This window comes from Ambystoma mexicanum, chromosome 7p, assembly GCF_040938575.1.
Source record: "Ambystoma mexicanum isolate Mex_15411 chromosome 7p, UKY_AmexF1_1, whole genome shotgun sequence".
In the NCBI taxonomy this organism is placed as follows: domain Eukaryota; kingdom Metazoa; phylum Chordata; class Amphibia; order Caudata; family Ambystomatidae; genus Ambystoma; species Ambystoma mexicanum.
This window is the reverse complement of record NC_090939.1, coordinates 325,612,582-325,633,612: the sequence shown is the minus strand read 5'-3', so window position 1 is coordinate 325,633,612 and position 21,031 is coordinate 325,612,582. Positions and strand designations below refer to the sequence as shown.

The window sequence follows — 21,031 nt, the reverse complement described above, 5'->3', positions numbered from 1 at the left end:
TCTCTCTTTCACCAGACTGTCTAGGATTTAATTCCCCAAGTATACCCCCAGGCTCACCTGATTATTATTTTTTATGAGCTCTCCATCCTGTTTTCACACGCAAGTCCTGAAGAATGTTGGTATTATGGAGACGGCAACACTAGAGGAGAGGGAAGATGACTAGAGTGTTCTAGAACATGAGGAAAACCCTAACTCTAGTCACCCTTATCCTAAATACCTAAGTTCAAAAGGGAAAGAAAATAACCCTATAACCCAACGGTAGTGAGTGTAAACCCTCCACCTAAAGCCTCAGAAAATATTCATATGTGGAATTGGTTATCGAGTGATGTGCGGGTAGTTTAGTTTGTTCAACTTGGCTGAGGAGAAATTTTGTTATTTTAATATCAACAGCAATTACACAAAAAGCCTGAAAACAATACCACTCGAAAAAACTAACACGCAGACAATTATATGTTTGACTCCTAGAGTAGAGGAACACCTCTTGAAAACACCAGCAGCTCTGATAATTATGCCACGGCTGCGTGCGCTCCTTACCGGCAGTTACACCTGTCAACTGTGACTAGAAATTTGCCACGTAAACGGCGACAAAAGAGAACCCTGACTAGCATAAGAATATTAGAGACTAACTCTTCGCAAAATACAATAACACCACAACAGAATACTTGCGAATTGTTCCAGTATCCCTGCCGGTATTCACTGAGGAGATGTTTCACAACACGACGGAAAAAGAATAAAATGTAAGGGACTGGAATTAGACTAAAATGGAAGGGAGGCGTGAAAGATGAAATGAGTAGAAGCTACGGGCAAGGGCAAAGACAAGGGCTCTGACTGGAAACAGAAGCTACGGGCCCCTGAGAGACCGCGGTAAGGGTTAGTATTGCAAGCAGTCAACGACGCAAAGCGCGAGTCTCCGGGTGAGCCTGCTATATATAGGAAAATACTGAAATAGACTAGACCTGTGAGAGTAGTCTCTGGATGGCGCAATGAGGCGCTATTGATTCAGTGAAATTTACCTGTTTATCCCTGGGCAACACCACTATCTGCCTGGAATTAACCCTTAAGGCTACTATTAACCTACGGGCTGGCCTGTGATCATGACATTAACTGGTTTGTTTTTTATGAAGGATTCTAACCGGGCGTCACACACTGGATCAGGACTCTTGCCCTTGGCCTAGGATGTAGCGCTCAATTAGAATACTTTTTTCTTTATTTTCAATTAATTCGAATTAAGCAGATACCCAACCCATCTCACACCCCGTTTTACAAATACCCGGAATCACGATGGACCATGAACCAGGCCGGTTGGTGGGAATACAATATTTATTTATTTTAATTTCAAAGGAAATCACACAATTTTTATATGGGGAAGCAATCACCAATGGGGTGATGATCACAATGAAAACCACTGAAACACACTCTACAAGAACAAATCCAAAGCAGAAATGAATAGGAGCACTTTTTCAATTAGGATAGATAGCACCCAAGTTAAGGTTTCCCCCTGCAATGTTCCCTCAACCCACAATTACTCGAATTCTAAGTGGATAGAAAGAAGCAGCAGGTAGTCATGGAGGCAGCCAACAGAATTAAAATCCGACCTTCCCCCACAAAATAAGAGGTAAAAACCCTTTGCAATGGCCTAAATTGACACTCTGATTTCAACAAATAATTAAATACATGTGTAATTAAATAATGATGTACATATGTTTTATCACAGTATCAGGGATGTTATATCACTAGCAACTATAAGCGAAGTTATCACAAAAGGCATACAGTTCACAAAGAAGGTTGAAATTGAAAACACAGTGCAGTCAAATCACACATGGAAAAGTTGCATTTTTCTCTTTTTCAGCTTTTAATGTGAAAACATTTTTTTTTTAAAATGGGTGAAAAACAAAGAATCCGAATGCGATGTTTAGGCTGGGTAATAGATGCACATCACAGGGACAACATAGAAGTAAAAGAGTAACTATAGCTGAAGAATTTAATGAGATTTTGAAGGTGGAATGAGGTTTGTTTTTAGGAAAATAAAGCAGTTAAAAAGTGAAAAATCGGTTTGGAAAGAAAGGAAAAGTTTTACTTATACAATATTTCATGGCAAGAAAAGAGGAACGCCATCCGTGAATACAAAAGTTACGCTGCATTTGTAACCCTTCATGCAGTGTACCCCTTTTCTTTAGGCTCCAACGACTCATGATCTATGCAAGACAGAAATGAAGAGAAAAGTGGCGCTTACGCTTGGAGATCAAGGACAAGATGCACAGAGAATTCTAACAGTTTTAAACAAGAAATCAGGGTATGGATATGATTACTTAGAAAGTAGGACCAAGACAGTATCAAGATGGGGTAGACTATGTGTGGCTATGGGATGGGGAAATACTCACAATCTGCACTTGAGTTTGGGGATTTGGGTAGCCAACCGGATTCTGGACTCAAAATATTTTGGTCACAGGAAGGCGGCTCTCCTAACAGCAAACATCTGGGCAATTATGGTCAGGATAGCAAGGGTACAGCGGTCATGCAGGTTGTGGGCAACAAGCCGGTCTGGTCACAGGATGCTTCCCAAAAGTACCACAGCTTTTCCCCTTGGTTATTGGGATTTTAGTGGGGTTTTCTGTATCAATGGCCTTGCTCGGATAGGGTCAGCTATGCTTTGGCCTTGCTGGGATGGGATCAGCTACGCTTTGGCCTTGCAGTAGAGTCTGTAATCTTGCACAGGTGGATCTGGAATGTCAAGATACGCAGGCGCTGGAAATTCAGGAGAGTGCGTCTCTGTCAGCCTCTCTTATTTATAAGGCATGGTGACATCATCGGATTATACGGTGGTTAGAACTAAGCTACACCTACACCCAAGAACCGGATAGGTCAGCCAATGTTGGTTGCCTCCAGTAGGAGGGGACTCAGTTTATGGGGTTGTGTTTTTATGAGGTGCAAAGCCTTCCCACAGTCCATTTTGCCAAATACCATTCTTAACATAAATTACACATTTGTACAGTTGTGGGACTTTAACAAATTACATAGACAGATTACATATCTCACGCAGAGCATGGCAGTCCAATTCTCATATTTGTAGGACTTTATTTCGCCCTTATAATAGTTTTTCACGATTTTACTGAGAACTGCTTCACCCAAAATACTACAATTTTAGGTGTGTGTGCATATTATCATAGGGCATATTTCTATTAATTTTTTAACGTTCCACGATATGTACTTTCCCTATGATATACATTCTCCTGCCATTTGTGTCCCATACATGCTATGGACGGCCACGATATCCTGTTTAGAAGCCTTGAAAACCACATTTAAACTGTACAACTTTTACATTTCTGCACTGTCTGGTTACAAAATTGACAGTCTTAAAAGTTTATTCATTAAATAATATTTTGAGACAGATGGTCAGCCTTTGTCCTTCAACTGGGACAATTGTTTTCTTCAGCTACCACCAACTGTCAGTTCAGCCCAGGGTGGCTATGGGGGTTTCCCAGTTTGATTGAATGTTTATTGCCACTTCCCCACTTCACACATAGGTGTCCCAGATCTATTGTCTCAAGCTGAAGCACAGAAAAAAGTCTGACAAGCGTGTGATCTTTCTTTGTCTTGGTCCATTCAAAGTTTTCAAAGGTAGCAATTAACATGCATGTGCCCCAGACATTTTATGGTGGCTCCTTTTGGGGGAAGGTCTCAGTTTAGCAAGCAGAAAAACCTGTTCTGGAGCTTCCTCAGTCAAACCAATGCCTTTAATTCTTTATTTTAGTTTGTTCTGAATCAGAAGCAAGTCTATTGAAATAAAACATCACATATATGTTTCCCAGCAAAAACACCTTTACATTGCTAGACCAGGACAGGGCCTTATCCAACATACACTTTTAAAACAGGTATTTTTCTTATTTTGCAAAAGCACATTTACACATGTGGTGAAGTCTGCTGGTATGTCCCTTTCAAAAGATTTTCCCTTCCATCTGAATTTCCCACATGGTTTTACAACCCCAGTAAGTTTCTCTCTTACAGCAATCTGTTTAAGACACAGATCCACTGAAATTGACATTGGCCCTTAGAGATAGGGTTTCTTTTAAAGCAGTGATTTTTGACATTTTGTAGCCCAAAAGCCAACATTTTTCCGTGCAGCTGAAAGTAAAGCTCCTGTTGATTTCCCAGACTTGGTCTGACACAGCATGCCATTCAGGAATAATGCTCTCTCCTGCTGGGGCACAATCTGAATATGGATGGGAATGGCAGGGCCTCACTGATAAAAGGAGAGTAATGTAGAACGGATGAAAAGAGCATCAAAGCGGCATCATTTTAAATGTAAAATATTTCCCTTTTTCAATGGGGAATCTTTGGGCTAGCAGCAAAGTTGTGCAGCTTTTCACTTTGCTTCTTTAGTACACACAAGAACACACCCTGGCAGCTTTTCTCGGGGTGCTCCCTGTTCCAACTTGCCCAATGGTGCTTGGCAAAACAGTGCAACCACCCTTTTGTAGCTGCAAAACGCAGTTTTGATGCGAGGCAGTGGTGCTCAAAAGAGCCAGCGCAGCCATTTTGCTTTTAGCTGCTGAAGTGCAGCTTGGTTATGGATGGGAATCCTGCAGAGTGGGTCAATGTATCCCACAGTTCTTCACTTCTATTTGATTATGCTTCTCTTGAGCCCTTCGTTTAATCAGTTTATTATTTATTACTTGTTCTTGTTTCGTTCCATCTCGTCTGCTTGCACCCCCCCTTGTGTCCTCCCCCCTGTGCCCTCTGCTTTCCCTTTCCTCGCCTCCCCCCTCTTCCTCTCTGTTCTTTCCCCCACATCTGTATCCTCTATGGTGCTCTCTGTTTCTCCCATCATCTCCAACTGCTTTTCTATTAACTATCCTGCTCTTCTCACTAAGTCTGGTAGGAAGAAGTTTAAAAAGGATATCCTGGTCTCCAACCCAAGCCTCCCCATTGCTGATACATACCCTCACCGACACCCTCTGTCGTTCCTTTGCCAGACCTCCAACCTCCTCATACGTTCACTGTGCGCTCTCCTTTTTCTTCAACTCCCTTGAAATCATCATAAATGTTTAACTGAATGGCACAGTCTTGGTACAAGACCCTCAGACCAATCTCCTCCTCTTCGATAGACGCTTCCCACACCATATCAATTTCCTTTCCTCTCCTGCAGTCCCTTCTCTACCTTCTTTGTCTCCCTTGCCTCCTCTCTCTGCCACCTCTCTGGCACCCTCACCTCCTCTTTGGCCACCTTGCCCTTTCCTCCTTCCTCTTTTGCCCTCCCTCAGACTCCCCCTACACTTCCGCAGGGAGTGCGCCCGATTGTACTCATCCCCAGAAGTCTTTCAAGGTTGGCAACCTTCTCCACCTTGCCACTCAACTCTCGCTCAGCTGTCAAATACTCCTGACATCTGCCGTCTTCTGGAACAACTCAGCCTTGATGTTCTTGGTCTCACTGAGACATGGTTCACGGCCAGCTCTGTCACGAACTTTGACATTCTCCTGCCTGATCCTCTCCGCGCCCAGCCCCAACAGTTCCAATGAGGGTGTAGCAATGATCTTCCCGGAGTGGATTGCTGCTTCCATCATTATTATGCAGGCCTACTGCTCCTTTGAATGCCTTGTCTGCAGGCTCTCTCACCTGGCCACTCTCTCACTGTGGCTACTATCTACCAGCCACCTGGTCAGATAACCTCCTTCCTTTCTGAGCGGCGGATCTCCCCCCCCCTTCCAGGCCTCAACCACTCAACTCCTCCTCCTTGGAGACCTCAATATCCACCTAGATGCTTCCTGTCCCTCCTCTGGACTATTTTGCGACTCCTGTCTGTCTGTGTCTGTCTGTCTCGGTCTCTCTCTCTCTCTCTCTCTCCCCCCACACCCCCACCCACCCGCCCCTCTGGCTCGGCTCACTCGGCAGGACACTCTGTCATGATCTCGTCAGACCCCCCTCTCTAACCCTCTCACCAATTCCTCCTCCTCCACCAATTCCTCCTCCTCCTCCCCCCCTCAAACCCTCCTCCTCCTCCTCTCAGGCCGAGCCAACCCCCCCCACTCCCAATTGCCACCCACCTTTTCCATCAGTTGAGACTTTCGCCACTACTTTCTCTCCTCCTACACCTTTGGCTGACTCACATCCTGACACAGGCCTTTCCAAGCGCCACTCTTGAATCTCTGATACTCTTGATGTACTTGCCCCTGTCATGAGGATCCGCATGAAGCCGAAAGCCAAGTGCAACTCCTAGTACAACTCAGACCTCGTCACCCTTAAACGCAAGTGTAGAGTGGCTGAGAGGAAATGGCTGTCTTCCTGTGCATCCTCTGACAAACTGGCCTGCCGCCTGCTCCAAAGGCAATACCGGCTCTCTGTCCTCACCAAGAAAAGAGCTCACACCCAGCCTGCGTCTCTGCGGCACCCAACGACTCGGCCGACCTCTTTAAAATCTGCGAGGAGCTGGACAATCCTGCGGCAGGCTCTACCTCTCCTGTCCCCTCCCAGGCCCTATGCACAGCCCGGGCTTCTCATTTCATCTCTAAAACCCAGGACATCGGTCTACCCTCTCCTCCTTCTCCCTCTACTTTCTGCTATACCTCCGGCCTCCCTGTGACCACCGCTCCTCCTCCCTTCTATGCCTTTCCTCCGTTCACCCCTGACGAGGTTTCTAGACAAAGTCTGATCTATGAAAGTCTCGTCAAAACAGGTTCTTCCCTGTTCTTTCAAAATCATCAAAGACCACATTGACACCCCCGCTCCAGCCTTGGCCGACTTCTGCAACCACTCTTTCGCCACTGGAACCTTCCCCTCCCCCCCTGAAGCACTCTCTTGTGCACCCTCTTCTCAAGAAACCCTCCGCCAACGACTCCTGACTGGCTAACTATCGCCTGATCACCCTTACTCCTTTCCTGGGCAAACTCTTGGAAAAGTTGGCCATCTCATTGCTGCTCTCTGCTCAATCTTTCAGTGCTATGTGGACGACACTCAGCTCACCTTCAGGCTCCCCTCTGCCAACTCTTCTCCCTCTCTCACCCCGGATTGTCTCTCCGCAATCCAGGGGTCGTGTGCCGCCAATGATCTCTGCCTTAATGCCAGTAAGAGGGAGATCCTCCTCATCAGCACACCTGCACTTTCCTTTCCTGTCACTCTCTGGTCGGCCACTCTTGGCCCTCTTGCTGCTCCCACCTGTAAAGGCTAAGAACCTCGGGGTCATTCTTCGACTCCACACTCTCCATCCCTCCTCTCATCTCTGATGTCTCTAAGAAGTCAAACTACCAGCTGCACCTCCTCAGAGGTATTCATCATTTCCTCACCTTCCCCCAGAAGTTCACCGTTTCCATAGTTCTGGTTCTCTCTAGGCTGGACTACTGCAACAGCCTCCTTTTAAATCTGCCGGCCTCTACTCTCGGTCCTCTACAACTCATCCAGAACAGGACTGCAAGACTTGTCCTCAGCCTCATGCCCAGGGATCATATCACTACAGCCCTGAAATCTCTCCATTGGCTCCCAGTGGCTGCAGGGATCAGGTTCAAGACCCTCTGCATTGTCCACAAGGCCTTCTGGGGCATGGGACCGCAATACCTCCAACTCTCTCTTTGGAAATATCTTCCTACTCAAGCTCTTCACTCCTCCACCTCCAACTCCTTGAGGGTCAGTCGCTTCGCCCAGCAACGTGTTGGGGGTAGATCTCTTTCTTCAGTTGGCGCCTCCCTTTGGAACAGCCTCCCTGCCTCTCTGAAACCTGAGCAGAACCATGTCCGCACTAATTGTTGTTTATCCCATGTTCGACACTTGTCCATTCTCCCCTCCCCACTGGCACTTTTTCACTCCCCCCCTCCTGTGCACTTACGCAATCTTATGTCACTAGGCCTAGTAAGCTCGTTGTCTTTGTCCTCCCTCCTTTTCCCCTCCGTTGCCTCGGCGCACCTTGAAACACTTGTCTATAGTCACGTTATAAATGCCATATCATATCATGGAGGCGTGGGTTTAAACAGTGACTAAAGAAAAATAATGCCAGGGGGGCGGGTAGTACAAACTGGTCTAATGCAGTAGTAAACCACAGTGAGGACTTATTTTCGCATTTTTCAACTGCGCAGATGGGCGAGCTTAGAAGGTTTATGCAGGAAGCCACTGGGGCTGTGGTGAATGAGGGGAATATGGAATATATACATGAAGGCGCTACAGCCGTTATTCTTAATGACATGGAAAATGAGGTGGAAGTGTTAATATTAGCTATGCAGAGGAATCCAGAGTTTACTAAGAATCATATATCTGGAGGCGATTTTAAAGGATGCTGTCATTGTTAATAAAACTGATAAAGCGTTTGTACATAGCAATGTGTCTGCGAGTCAAAATACTGGGGTTATTAATGCAGCCCCTTTGATACTGAAGATGGCTGTGTATATTGGAATTGATATGAGTACAGTGTTGGCCCTGATAATATTTCTGCTGAAGCTCAAGCAGGAAACGTGTAGAATAATGGGGTATCGCACATTGTTTAGGTTTTCAATACTGTCTCTGATGATTTTCAGGAAGGGGGCGCGCATAATGTTGATCTTTCTAATATTACTTCTGCTGATGTTCAGGCGGGGTGGATACAATTCGGGGTCTGAAACTTTTGTTGGCCCTCAAGAGGGGCATGTGCACAGGTTTGGGGACGGAACTTCTGCTGGTGTTCAAGAGGGCTGTGTAAATAACAGTGGGGCTGTTGCTAATATTTCTAATGACGGTCAAGAGGGGCATGTGCACAGGACCGGGGATGGAACTTCTTCTGGTGTTAAAGAGGGGTGTGTGAATAACGGCGGGGGAGTTTCTGGTATTTCTGATGACGATCAAGAGGTGAGCGTGCACAGCAATGGAGTAGTATACAATACTGAAATCTATAACAATTCAAATAATCAGGGGAAAAGTGTTCAGCCACAGGTCGAGGCTCCCCCCCGAGGGTCCATCAACATTGTACACTAACAGCAATACACATGTTGAAATACTGCCCCATGAACCCATTCTAATCCTGGATAGTGATACAGACATTCAAAATGAAAGTGGTCATGGTAATGAAAGTGGTCATGATGTGGTAACTGGGGGGCAATGTTGGGATCAACAACGTTTCAGATGTATTACATGTACGCGTGTAAAGGTTATTCAAAAGAACAAGAACAAAAAAGCCCACTTTAAACAAAATTGTAAGAAATTACTTTGCATCGTTTAAACCCTACTGTAAAAAGAAGCAGATTGTACAATCTATTGTTCAGAACGCTTTTAAAAATGCAGATGGGGCTGTTTTGATGCTAATAAAGCATCTGGGGGGTGATACTAGCACCTTAGCGGTGCAGCCTTGTGGGGCAGTGGCAAGGTTGCAGACCAGTATTATGCTAACCGATACCCCAGTTATTCAACACACATTAACCATAGAAGGGTCTTGTGATACACCTTGTGCAACATTTACACAGACGCACCCTGCTGCAACACTAGACAAGACCCCTGGTGTTGAACACAACACACTAACCATTGAGGGTATCTCAGCCGAATCTTTAACAAGTATTCCACAAACACTCCCTAGTATAAATAGACCCCTGACAACGCCTACTCTTGAAATATCCCAAACATCAAACATATCCAACACCCATAACGACTCAGTGCAAAGCCCCCCTATTAAAAAACAAAAAAACACTCAAGAACAAGCCCACACAGCCATCTGCTTTGAAAGACTGCATACAATTAAAAACAGTGTCAGAGTCATTGCTACAGAGAAAGCAGGTGTTCAGCATGGTGGCAGACACCTGTTTCGAAAAAAACAGCAGGCGAAACTTCAAATGGGACAGATATCTAGCGCAGGGATGCCGACTATTTAAAATCTTGAAAAATGCCTGATTGGTTATATCCAGACGCAAACAAACTAGCACGCCGCAGATATCAATGCCCCAGACACTGAATGCACTGGTTTATTTGGAAAGGGAGCAAACTTAACAAAGAAGTAATAAAACATTGTAGGCTGTGGAGCCTTACGAAAAATTTGTGAACTTGGACCACTTACGATCTCTAGGGCCCGGAATAACAGTAGTAACGGATGCTGTGGAAACACTAGTCCATCAAATATTGGAAACTGTTGGTCCCAATGATTTTGTTCAAATAAGAATGGAGGCCGATGGTTTAAACAGACCCTCATTTTCAAGGTGATCCACTTGTGATACTTTTTGGGTCTTCTTCCCATCTTGATATTTAGTGTTTCTCGCCGCTGAAAACCATGGCGTTAGTTGTCAGGCCACGTTCTGGAGGAGTTCATAAACCTTTGAGCAAAATTCTGCACAGCCACATCATAAAATCTAAAGGGCGGTAATTATTACATTTCAATCTCGGTCCCCTAAATCTCTGCTTGGCGTCTAGTTTTACAGGTGTAATCGAGCCACAGATCATAACAGACGCTGAAACACATACAAACGCTTTGCAAGCACACAAAGAGCTAGAACTAACAACAGACACTCTGATAGGGTTAGGACAGCTCAATAGCTTTAAGGAATATTTTAACAGACCCATCAAGATACTCTATTTTGACAACTGGGTGTGGTGATATTTCCCACTAACGGCTAAAATAGACAAAAACACTTTATATCTTTTACACCACAACAACCATTTCTACGGTATACTGAATATAAAAGGTTAAAAGGTTTTCTGGGGGCTAAACATCTTTGTCAGCATTGTCATCCCATTTCCAAAAACAAACAAACAGACACAGCTGCCAATCCCACTGTCGCTTGCGTCCAAGAGAAGAATGTCAAACACATAAGGAAAAACCTAAAAAATGCCCTAAGTGTCACGCATTTGCGATGTCTCAATCATGCATATTCAAAAAACGGCATTGGGGGCGGCTGTGTGTGAGCTGCGCATTCATTGTTCAATCGATGTCTCAATCATGCATATTCAAAAAACGGCATTGGGGGCGGCTGTGTGTGAGCTGCGCATTCATTGTTCAATGTGTCAAACATGTCTTCCCGGGAGTCATAGCTGTACCAGGATGATTTGTACAGTGTGCAAAGTTTCCGTTGAGAACTCGTCTGGAAACCTGTCCTCCATGACCCCTGGCAGACCTCAGAGTAAAACTGGGAACTACATAAAATATGAAATGGATGCCCGTCAGGAGAATGTAACCCATCAACCAAACTATATCTATGCCAGACATCTAACAGGGGATAACTATTGGGAATTTACACAGGACTCCTATGTGGCTACCTTTATAAGCACTTTTGTAATGAGCAAATTCATGGGCTATACCTTTCTAGCACATAATTCCAAATTCTATGACAGGTACTTTATATTGCGCCAGTTGGTCTGGGACAAAATGTAAGTAAAACCTATCACCCAAGATGCTAAACTAATGGTCATCTTCGTAGTACCACTACACATACGCTTTATTGATTCCTTGAACGTTTTACCCATGAAACTCAGCAAGCTTCCAAAAGCATTTAGCTTTCCCTGTTCAAAGGGTTTCTTTCCCCATCTTTTTAACACATCTGCTAACCAAGAATAAATAGGTCAGATTCCAACCACGGGTCAATACAGGGCTCAATGCATGATTCCTAACGAAAAAGAACAGTTTATGACTTGGTACAAGGCAAATGAACATGCAGTGTTTCACTTTTGCCAAGAGTTAAGGGCCTACTGTCAGGAAAATGACAAGCTTATAATTTGTTCAGGCACGGCATCATTCAAATGACTTGTCGTGAAACACAGATAAACGGTGGAATACACGTGTCCTACATTGATCTTTTTCAAAATATCACAGCGGCTAGTTGTTGTATGCAGACCTACAGACAACTATATCTAAAACCCCAAACAATCACGCTGTTTTCCCATGACTCATGTCTCAGTCGACAAAAATGTTATTCCACGCCGGCTATTCAGTGGCTCTTATCCATCTCAAAAACAGAACTTCTCTATACAAAACACCATAACCAGCGGTGGTGAAAAATGTTATGTACAATACTGGTTAGACGGCTATGCTGTGGTTCAAGGAAAACACAGCCTATGAATTTAATGGCTGCTTTTATCACGGTTGTCCCGATTGTTACCCCGCCAGGGGATTCAACACTTTAACGGGCACTACTTATGAACAGTTGTATAGACACACTCTGTTGAAACAAACTTTTCTAGTCAATCTGGGTGTTCGTGTTGTCACTATCTGGCAACACAAATGGCGTCCGATGGTGCAAAAGAATCCTGATGTGTGTTTCCTTAAAGAGATGAATCTGCCCGAACCCCTAAACCTCCCGAGACACGCTATAGGATGGCTGCACGAATGCTTTAAAGTTACGCCACAGCGTCACAGAGGGTGAGCAAATACACTACCTAGATTTTACCAGTTCATATCCCTCTGTAAATAATGACAAACCATACCCTGTGGGACACCCCAAGATCATCTAACAATTTTGGCGATATAGACCAATATTTCGGTCTAATCAGATGCAAGATCTATCCACCCCGAGGTCTCTACATGCCCGTGTTACCCTATACATGCAACAGTAATCTAATGTTTCCGCTTTGCTGCACATGCATTGAGACAAAACAGGCTTTTGCGAGAACAAGGATGAGGAGCAACGCCTGACTGGAACTTGGTGTACAATCGAGGTACAGGTGGCTCTGAAACAGGGATATCGCCCAGGGCGCATACACGGAATATGGCCTTTTAAAACAGTCACCCTTGAGCTCTTCTGAGGATATGGTTCCATGTTCCTACAACAGAAACAGGAAGCCTCTGGTTGTCCTGCTGGATGTGTAGACGATGCCGCTAAGCAGGCCTACATTGATGATTATAACACCATGGCATACACTAGCGTATGGAGCACATTGAGGACAACCCCTGTTGGCAAAATGATGCCTTAATTCGTTGTGGGGTAAGTTTGCACAACGAGTTCATTTGCCCAATATAACCATCATTACAGACCCTGATGTGCTTCACGCCTATCTATTTGATAATTCTTACAACGTGATCAGCTGCTTGTTCATAGACGATGAAAAGGCTTGTCTGTGCTGGCGTTACGCCGTACAATATCCAACTTCAGACAACACAAACATATTCATAGCAGCGTTCACAACCGCTCATGAACACTTAAAGCTAATTCTTGTGATAGAGCAATTAAACGGGTTCTGTATCACAATACCGACAGCATTATTTTGTCAGCCACTCTGAGGATGTCAACCGGGCCACCGGCAATTATCTATGGGATCTAACTTCTGAGCTAGCTCATGATGAATACATTGTGAAGTTTATATCCGCGGATCACAAAACATACGCCTATCACACATCTCTAGGAACCGTCAACATGTAAGTAAAAGGAATTACGTTAAATGTTAACACACGGGAAATACAATTTGACAGTTTGAAAGATCTGGTGCAATCCTTTGTACAGGGAGATGTGTGTAACGCCCCACCATCTATTGTCGTTACACATCCAGGTAAAGTGCGCAATAAAAAAGTGTGGAAAATAAGCACAATCACTCAACAAAAGACGCTCAGTGTTGTGTTTGATAAAAGAACTCTGGCTGCAGACGGATTGATGCACCCCTATGGCTATTAAATATTTCAATAATAACCTATCAGCTCACACTTTTTCCCAGCGCCCTTCTAATTGTAATTTTAACATGTACCTTCTATCTGTGTGTCTGAGATTTTGGGTATTTGAATCTACATGTTTATTTTTTATATTGCATTAAATTGCTTTTACACTTATATTTCTCATTTCTGTATTAAGTAAATCTTTTTATAAATACAATCTTTTTACAATTCATAATTTGGTCCGACTCCTTTTCATGTGGTCCTATTTACTATGTATAATAACACAGACCGCTTGTTAATTTTAAAAGTTTATTTCATTCGTATATATAATGCTATGCTGTGTTTGGGGCCATCAACTTTTAGCGGAACTGCTTTTAATCACACTATATAATTCTGTTTTCAAATGTTGACTTTTTATTTTCACAGGTATTGTTATAAACTCTTGACACCTTTATGTTGTCATATATTTCTACCAGTTTTATGCAAGGTGTGCTTGCCCCCAGTACCCGTTCCACATAAAGACACAACCAGGTTTTATAAAACAGACATTTATTCACATTTAAAACATCTATTTTTTATTCAGATTGTATTCACATTAAATAACTTGAGTTATCAGATGTTGCACAAGGATCTTCTCAGATACAAATTTTGATATATCATCAATTACCTCATAAACAGACTGTCTTTCCCCACATCGATAAGCAAACATACATGATCGCGAAACGGTTGACAAAAATTCATAAAGTTCCCTGTCAAACAACCATTGTCCTTTAAGGCAATGAAAGCTGTTGCAGGTCAGCCATATTTACGCGCAATGAGGGCCCCACCAGCGACTTTAAATTGCTCTGACCTCCTTTGTGATACTTTTGCCAGTAGTTGTCCATTAGTGGGTGACTAATATTGACGCATATGTTTGCGATTTATAAAAAATGGTTACATTTTCTTCTGTATATCCCAGTTGGTGCTTCCAGATAACACATCAGTCTTAGACATATAGTACCCAGGTGCTCTTTGTAAATCCAGCAATAATCGCAGTACAAATCCAACTGCAGGTTTCACATTAAATTGATCACTTTTCAGTAGATGTTAATTTTGTTGTTCCTGCAAATAAGTGTAAATACGTATGGAAACATCTACAGTTTCAATCCTCCTAGGTCAGTTTATGGGGCTGCATGCCCATTGCTCTACCATACTGTCTTTGATATACTTTATCCCCCCACTTGTGAACTGTTTTATCAATAATGCTTCTAGCACACAGACACCCTGTCTAATTGGCTTCATTTTCAAAAGGGGGTTATTTGCTGTTTGTACAGACCACAATGTTTTAGATGCACATCGTTCAGTCCCTACCCCGGTCCTTAGCTGTGCTAGTGACTGCACCAAATGCATCATTTCTACAAGACGTTTAGAGCTCAGCATGTGTCATTTTACATAGCAAATTATCTGTGTACGTTTTTTACAAACACCCATGAGCGTCCTGTCTGGGGCCATCATTTTTGTCCCCGAGCACCATCTGTTAAAGTGTTTTAAAAATATTTTCACAACAATGGTCGTAAAAACCTTTGATGGCCATAATATCGATCCAGGTCACAGCAGATGTGAGCGTTTCATCTTTAACGCTATCGATTTCCATCAGTGAAACACAGGTCTTACACAGAATATTTTTAGAATCAATTTGGCTTGAACAGCAAACAATAAACATTGATAGTTTCTGCTACAGCCTGGTTCTTCCCAGCACCGTCCACTTTGTCGGTTAAAGGCTGTAAACAAAACTAATACGCACAGTTTTAACTACAGATACTTCTTATGCCTTACAAAATACAGATGCTCACTTTAAGACATAGTCATGGTCCCCCGTATTTCTGATGGGGCAATAGGGCGTAATCCGTCTCTGGCGGCATCGCCACGTCTGCCTACAGAACCATTGATTCATTTCCACTGTCTTCAGAACCCGCATCGGCCCCAGCTGGCTGGTTCAGAATCATGTCATCGCAATTCCAGGTCACCATTCCCAGATTAGCAACTGTTGTGGGCACATGCTCCTTAATGTTTTGAACGCAATCTCCAATAGACTCACTCCCACATAGCTGTAACAGTAACAGGCAGCTTGCTGTCAGCAGAAAGTGTAGCCATGTTCTCACAGAGCTCACTCGTCTCACGATCCGTCAACAAGTCCTGAACAATCTCCAAACCACCATTCTCCATAAAACAATGGGCTATAACTATCCTCAGAACCCCCGGGATGTCCTGGAGGTGTTTTTCCATTGTTGTAATCGTAGCTGTTCATAATCCTCGTTTTCTGAATAACCCCCGAAAATCTCAAAAAGCATGGTGTTTTTCAGCACCATGCAAAAAGCTGTATATCCCGGTTATAAAGTCCATCCCAGACGCCATCACAGCCTTAAGTCGGCCCTTTCAATCAAAATGTATATCAAACATTCTTGAAATTCTTAAACTATTGCCATTTTATATAAAATGTATTGAAGGTCTTATGAAAAAGCATGCTGACTTTATATAAAATAATATAAAGTTTATATAAACATTATTCTAGTTCTTATCAAAATGTGCACCAACTTTTATATAAAAGTCTGAGATCCAAAGATGAAATTCTGGCATAGAGAAACAAGTTCCACAGGATCCTGTGTTTTGGCACTGTCCCTTGGATAGAAATACAGCATTGACTACTCGCAAATCCAAGAACCAAAAGAAAAAAGTGTTCGGGAGAGCCAATAGGTTCCACAAACCAAACAAGACTCCCAAGGACTCCTTTCAGAGTTGTACTACCAAACGGAGTCCAACTCTGAAATCTTCAGCAAATGCAGCCATGAAGATTAATGCAGCGAATGAGCGGGTGAGGAGCAGGAGACCAGAGAAGGCCAAACTGCATGTGTGGACCTCCGCCTCTCCCCCAAGAAGGTTCATGGCCTTTTCAAGGGTCACGAACCTATAAAGAAAGAAATTAATGGAGTGGGAGAAGCACTGTTCCATGAGCTGGTGGACCCAAGAGTGTATCAGAGGCAGGTACACGCTATAGCCTTGTGATGTTTTATGAAGAAAAGGCTGCATGCTATATCCTTCAAACTGTGTGGAGATTATGCACTAAAATTCAGCCTGTACAAACACCTTTTGTTAACTTTGTTTTCGAAGTTGGAACACTCCATTTAGTTTTAAGCAAACCCTCTATCGCTACAGAAGTGTATCCTAATCTGTTACAGACTTTAACAAAACCTGTTAAAATGCATTCCTTGTGTTACATATTTTGTCAACCTGCCACATCACAGGGATGACAATGTACATATAATCTCTTGGGCCATTCACCCATGTGGGTGGAAAGATAGCATTAAAGAAAAAGGGCAGGCATCTGAAGCAGTGCAGATTTGATTTTTAATGCTAACAAAGGGGACTGGTGCACGACATACACAAGCTATGAATGATGTCAGAAAAGTAGAGCAATCAGTAGTTTGGCACATATATTTTACAGTACCTGGCACCTCTGGTGCTCTGAGGAGTTTAACAGTGTATTCCTCTTTGAATGCTGCCTCCAAAACACAACCCAGGATCATAGCACAGGATCGCCAATAAGCCTACAAAAAAGAAAATTGTTACCACTTATATTAGAATGCATAGTCCCACAGAAGGAACGAAACAGAAGTAGGTGATGTAATGGAGGAGATTATCGAAAGGAATAACACACACACACGTTCAATGATTTCTCAGGTTCCAGAGATTTGGAAGAAAATGTCAACTTTTAGGTGTGAAATAGGAAAAACCACAACCATCAAACCACCAGTATAGTATAGTGTGGAACATTCCTGGGAACTGATGGTTTACTAATGAAAATTGTAAAGTAATGTTGGCTCTTGTCACAGACTGCTTGTTAAGCAAGATTGTATGCAGTACCCTTTGGGAGACTACAGCAACCTTGTCCTCCTGGCAATAGGTAACCCAACCTTTGGTATAAGTCTGTACTACACATGTTCGTAGTGTGGCTGAGCAGCCAGGATCATCTCAAGAGGGGTCAATGTGAACAGCAGGGTTTTACACAGAGATTCACAGAGACAAGTATCCAAATAAACTCTTACACTCAAGGTGTCTTGCTTAAACAATTATTAATTTATTAAACAGTCAGTTATATAAGCCTTCTTCAGAAGGGAGCAAAACATGTAACAATTAAAATATACTTCAAAACACTCAGCTTCCCTAAATCAGAGGGTACACATTGGGGATGGCACACAGACACTCCCTAGACCCTCAGGTGACTTAAATAGCCAGGACACTGTGGACATTGATTTATCACTGTTACATTTAGAGCAATACTGAGTTTGGTGCAAAGGTTTAGATAGGGAAGGGGGCGTGGCTAGATGGCCGCGAGCTAAGACGTGATCTCCGGGAGCTCCCGTTGATCCGTGCACGATCCTATGGAAAAAGAACACCCACAACCGACGAAAAGCTGAGCAAATACTGGAGAAGATTCATGAAAATGCCGGGCATGCAGCGGTGCTGAGCGTTGGGCACATAACGTGGGGAGAGTGAAGCAGCGGGACGACGAAGAGTGGGAGAAGCAGTCTGCCGAGAAAAGAAAATGGCGCTCGGCCAAGAACAAAGGGACAGAGGAGCGCCGCCGGATCGAACAGCAGCGAGCTGAGAAGTTTGCCCGACACAGCTGTCCCGTGCAACCAGGCGATACGAGCGGAGTGAGGCAGACCGAATGTTGCGGCTGTCTCAGCATACTGCAGGCGGGGGCCAGAGTGAGCTACACGGCACGGCGCCGAATACATTGTAACAACGGGAAATGAAGTGCAATGGTATGCAGGCAAAGTAGGAGCGTGCATAAAAGCATATGCCTCATAAAAGCGAGCAGACGAGGGCTGCAACGACAAAACATCACGTTTCACTGAGCCACGTGAAACCATATGGGGAACCGCTGTAGATGGAATGGACACTCAGAAGGGGGAACATTGCTGAAACTGGCTAACACTTAGAGTCAGTTGGACGGAAAGGCAGCTGAATTGACAAACGTCCTAAATAAACGCTATAATTCTACCCCTGCGCATGGGCAAAGGCGGCGCCAACAGAGCTAGTACAGTGGGAGGACACTGGACTGACACGAAGGGCCGGTTGAGGCAGGAGGGAACTGTTTTTGCGGATGGCAATGGGCCCCCAGGGATCGTGTGGCGTGTTATGGTCCACTGGAATGCATGGAATTGATAAGCCCTTATGAAGTGCACTTTCGCACGCTGCACATGAGACATTGGCACGGACATTGTCCTGGAGCGCCCAGATTGAAGTGACTGGAAAGGGGCACCCCGCAGCCACGAAGGTACTCAAGTTGGCACAAGTGAGTAAGCAACGTGCATGGCACCGGAGGCCACCGTGGGGCATCCGCATTTGACATCAGCACAGTTGCGATCTCCTGAGGCTGGAGGCATAAAGAGGAGGCATCAGGGCTAGCAGCGCTGGGCACGGGATGACCTTGGGATCGGCAAAGCGCTGTAAAGCAAAGCAGGGGATCAGAGAGCGCAGGCAAACACAGGCCACCGAAAGAATAAGACATAGACCGGAGCTACGACCGACTAGTGCGCGAGTACGTGGGAGGACACAACCCATTCTGGGGTTGAGGGGATCGACAAGAACACGATTGGACATAGTTGCAACAGCCCTGAACTGCTGAGAGCGGCCTGGTGCCACGTGAACGTTTGTGCGTGAGGAGGCGCAGCTGGCTCACATTTAGACCACACAGCAGGATGTCCTCTAAGGTTGTTCCACCCAGGATCAAACAGCCCACAATGGAGACCTATGCCAAATCGCCCCCAGTGGCGGAGGGGGGCAAGAACAAAGAGACCCCTACGACAGCGGTGGAGACACCGGGTACGATCCGGGAGGTGCTGGCAGCAATTGCCGACTTGAAAGTGGCCTGGGAGACCAGGCTGAGCCTGGCAATGGATGAACTGAAAGTGGATCTGGACCTCAAGATCGGAGCGGTCCAAGAGGAAGTGAGTCTGCTGAGGCAGGATGTGCGGAAGATTGCGGAGCGCACAGGGAATTTGGAGAAGGAGATGACCCTGACCAAGGAGGCATGCGCCGCGCACACTAAGGAGCTCCACGCCCTCATGCAACGGGTGGGCAACCTTGAGGACAGAGCTGAGCAAGCCGAAGGGTGCGCCAGGTGCAACAATATCCGCATAGTGGGTCTACCGGAAGGGATAGAAATGCCAAACCCCACAGAATACGTGGATACCTTGCTCTTACAGGAGATAATGGGCGGGATGCTGACCCAGGGGTTCGCGGTGGAAAGAGCGCATAGGGCCCTGACCAGGAGACCGGCCCCAGGAGCCCCCCCATGACCGATGATCGCAAAGATCCTGAATTATCGGGACCGTGAGAAGATTCTTGAATTTTTTAGGAAGGGTGGAACGATTGAGAGGGGGTCAGCAAAGATTACAGCTTACCCAGACTATACGCTGCTTGCACAGCGTAGTAGAATGAACTTTGGATCGGTAAAGAGAAGGCTAAGAGAAGCAGGCTACCGCTACATGCTGCTCTACCCAGCCAAGCTGAAGGTGTTTTACAAGAACAGATCCCTTTTCTTTGATTCTCCAACTGAAGCGATGGACTGGCTGGACATGCAGGGCCGACCTCAGGAATCGGATGCCGAGAAGGAAGCTGCAGAAGATAAGTAGCGTGCTGCTGCGGCACCCAGGGTGACACAGCTGAGACATTGGGACTAGAATATAGTGTTGTATTACGTTTGTGTGGAGTTCTGGACCCGTAGGACGTATTTCTCCTAAAAGAGACGACAGGGAGCTCTTGGTAGGCACCTCTTGACCCCAATAGTTGTATACTTAGTTAGGTCACTGTTAGATTGGTGACGCCCCGCGGGGTCCTAGTCCTCGGATAAGAGACAGGACCAGACACGGGTGGGCCTGAGATCCAGGGATGGAGCTGGCCATTTGTTGGGGTGGGGTAGGGAGGGGGGAGGGGTTGAGCTGTGTGCTGTGGTGGGAAGTTGGGGAACAGGGAGAGAGGGAACTGTTGTCAGAGGGAAGGGGGGGAGTCGGAAAACAAATCCTCAGGGAGAGCATTGAAGGGAGTGGTGGATTAGGAACAGACCGAGTACATGGCATCGGGTAATCTCCGCATTGTGACCTGGAATGTACGGGGCCTAAACAGTTATTTGAAACGTAATAAAGTGATGTTGTACTTAAAGAGGATGCGCATTGATATAGCCCTGCTGCAGGAGACTCATCTCACCAGGGAGAAGTTAGAGGTGGTTAAGAAGAAATGGAGGGGTGACGTGGTGGGGGCCACGTACTCGGCATACGCTAGGGGGGTTATCACCTGGGTGGCGTCACACGTGTAGTTTCAGGCGCTTAGCTCAACGATAGACCTGGATGGTAGAATGGTGGTGGTAACGGGGCTCCTGGAAAATAGGGAGGTGCACATTATTAACCTGTACGCCCCTAACCATGATACTGCGGCTTATTTTAGAGCCCTTTATGGTAAACTAGGCCCCCTGG

The 21,031-nt window shown here is 45.0% G+C and overlaps 1 protein-coding gene across 1 annotated transcript in view; it reads right to left on the bottom strand.

The window, feature by feature from the left end:
- The window catches only part of MRPL39 (mitochondrial ribosomal protein L39), a 267,884-nt gene that overhangs the window by 110,260 nt on the left and 136,593 nt on the right, over positions 1–21,031 (bottom strand). Inside the window, exon 4 of the mRNA XM_069636391.1 lies at positions 16,999–17,098. Coding sequence (XP_069492492.1) covers positions 16,999–17,098 — 100 coding nt within the window. The remainder of the gene's footprint in view (positions 1–16,998; positions 17,099–21,031) is intronic.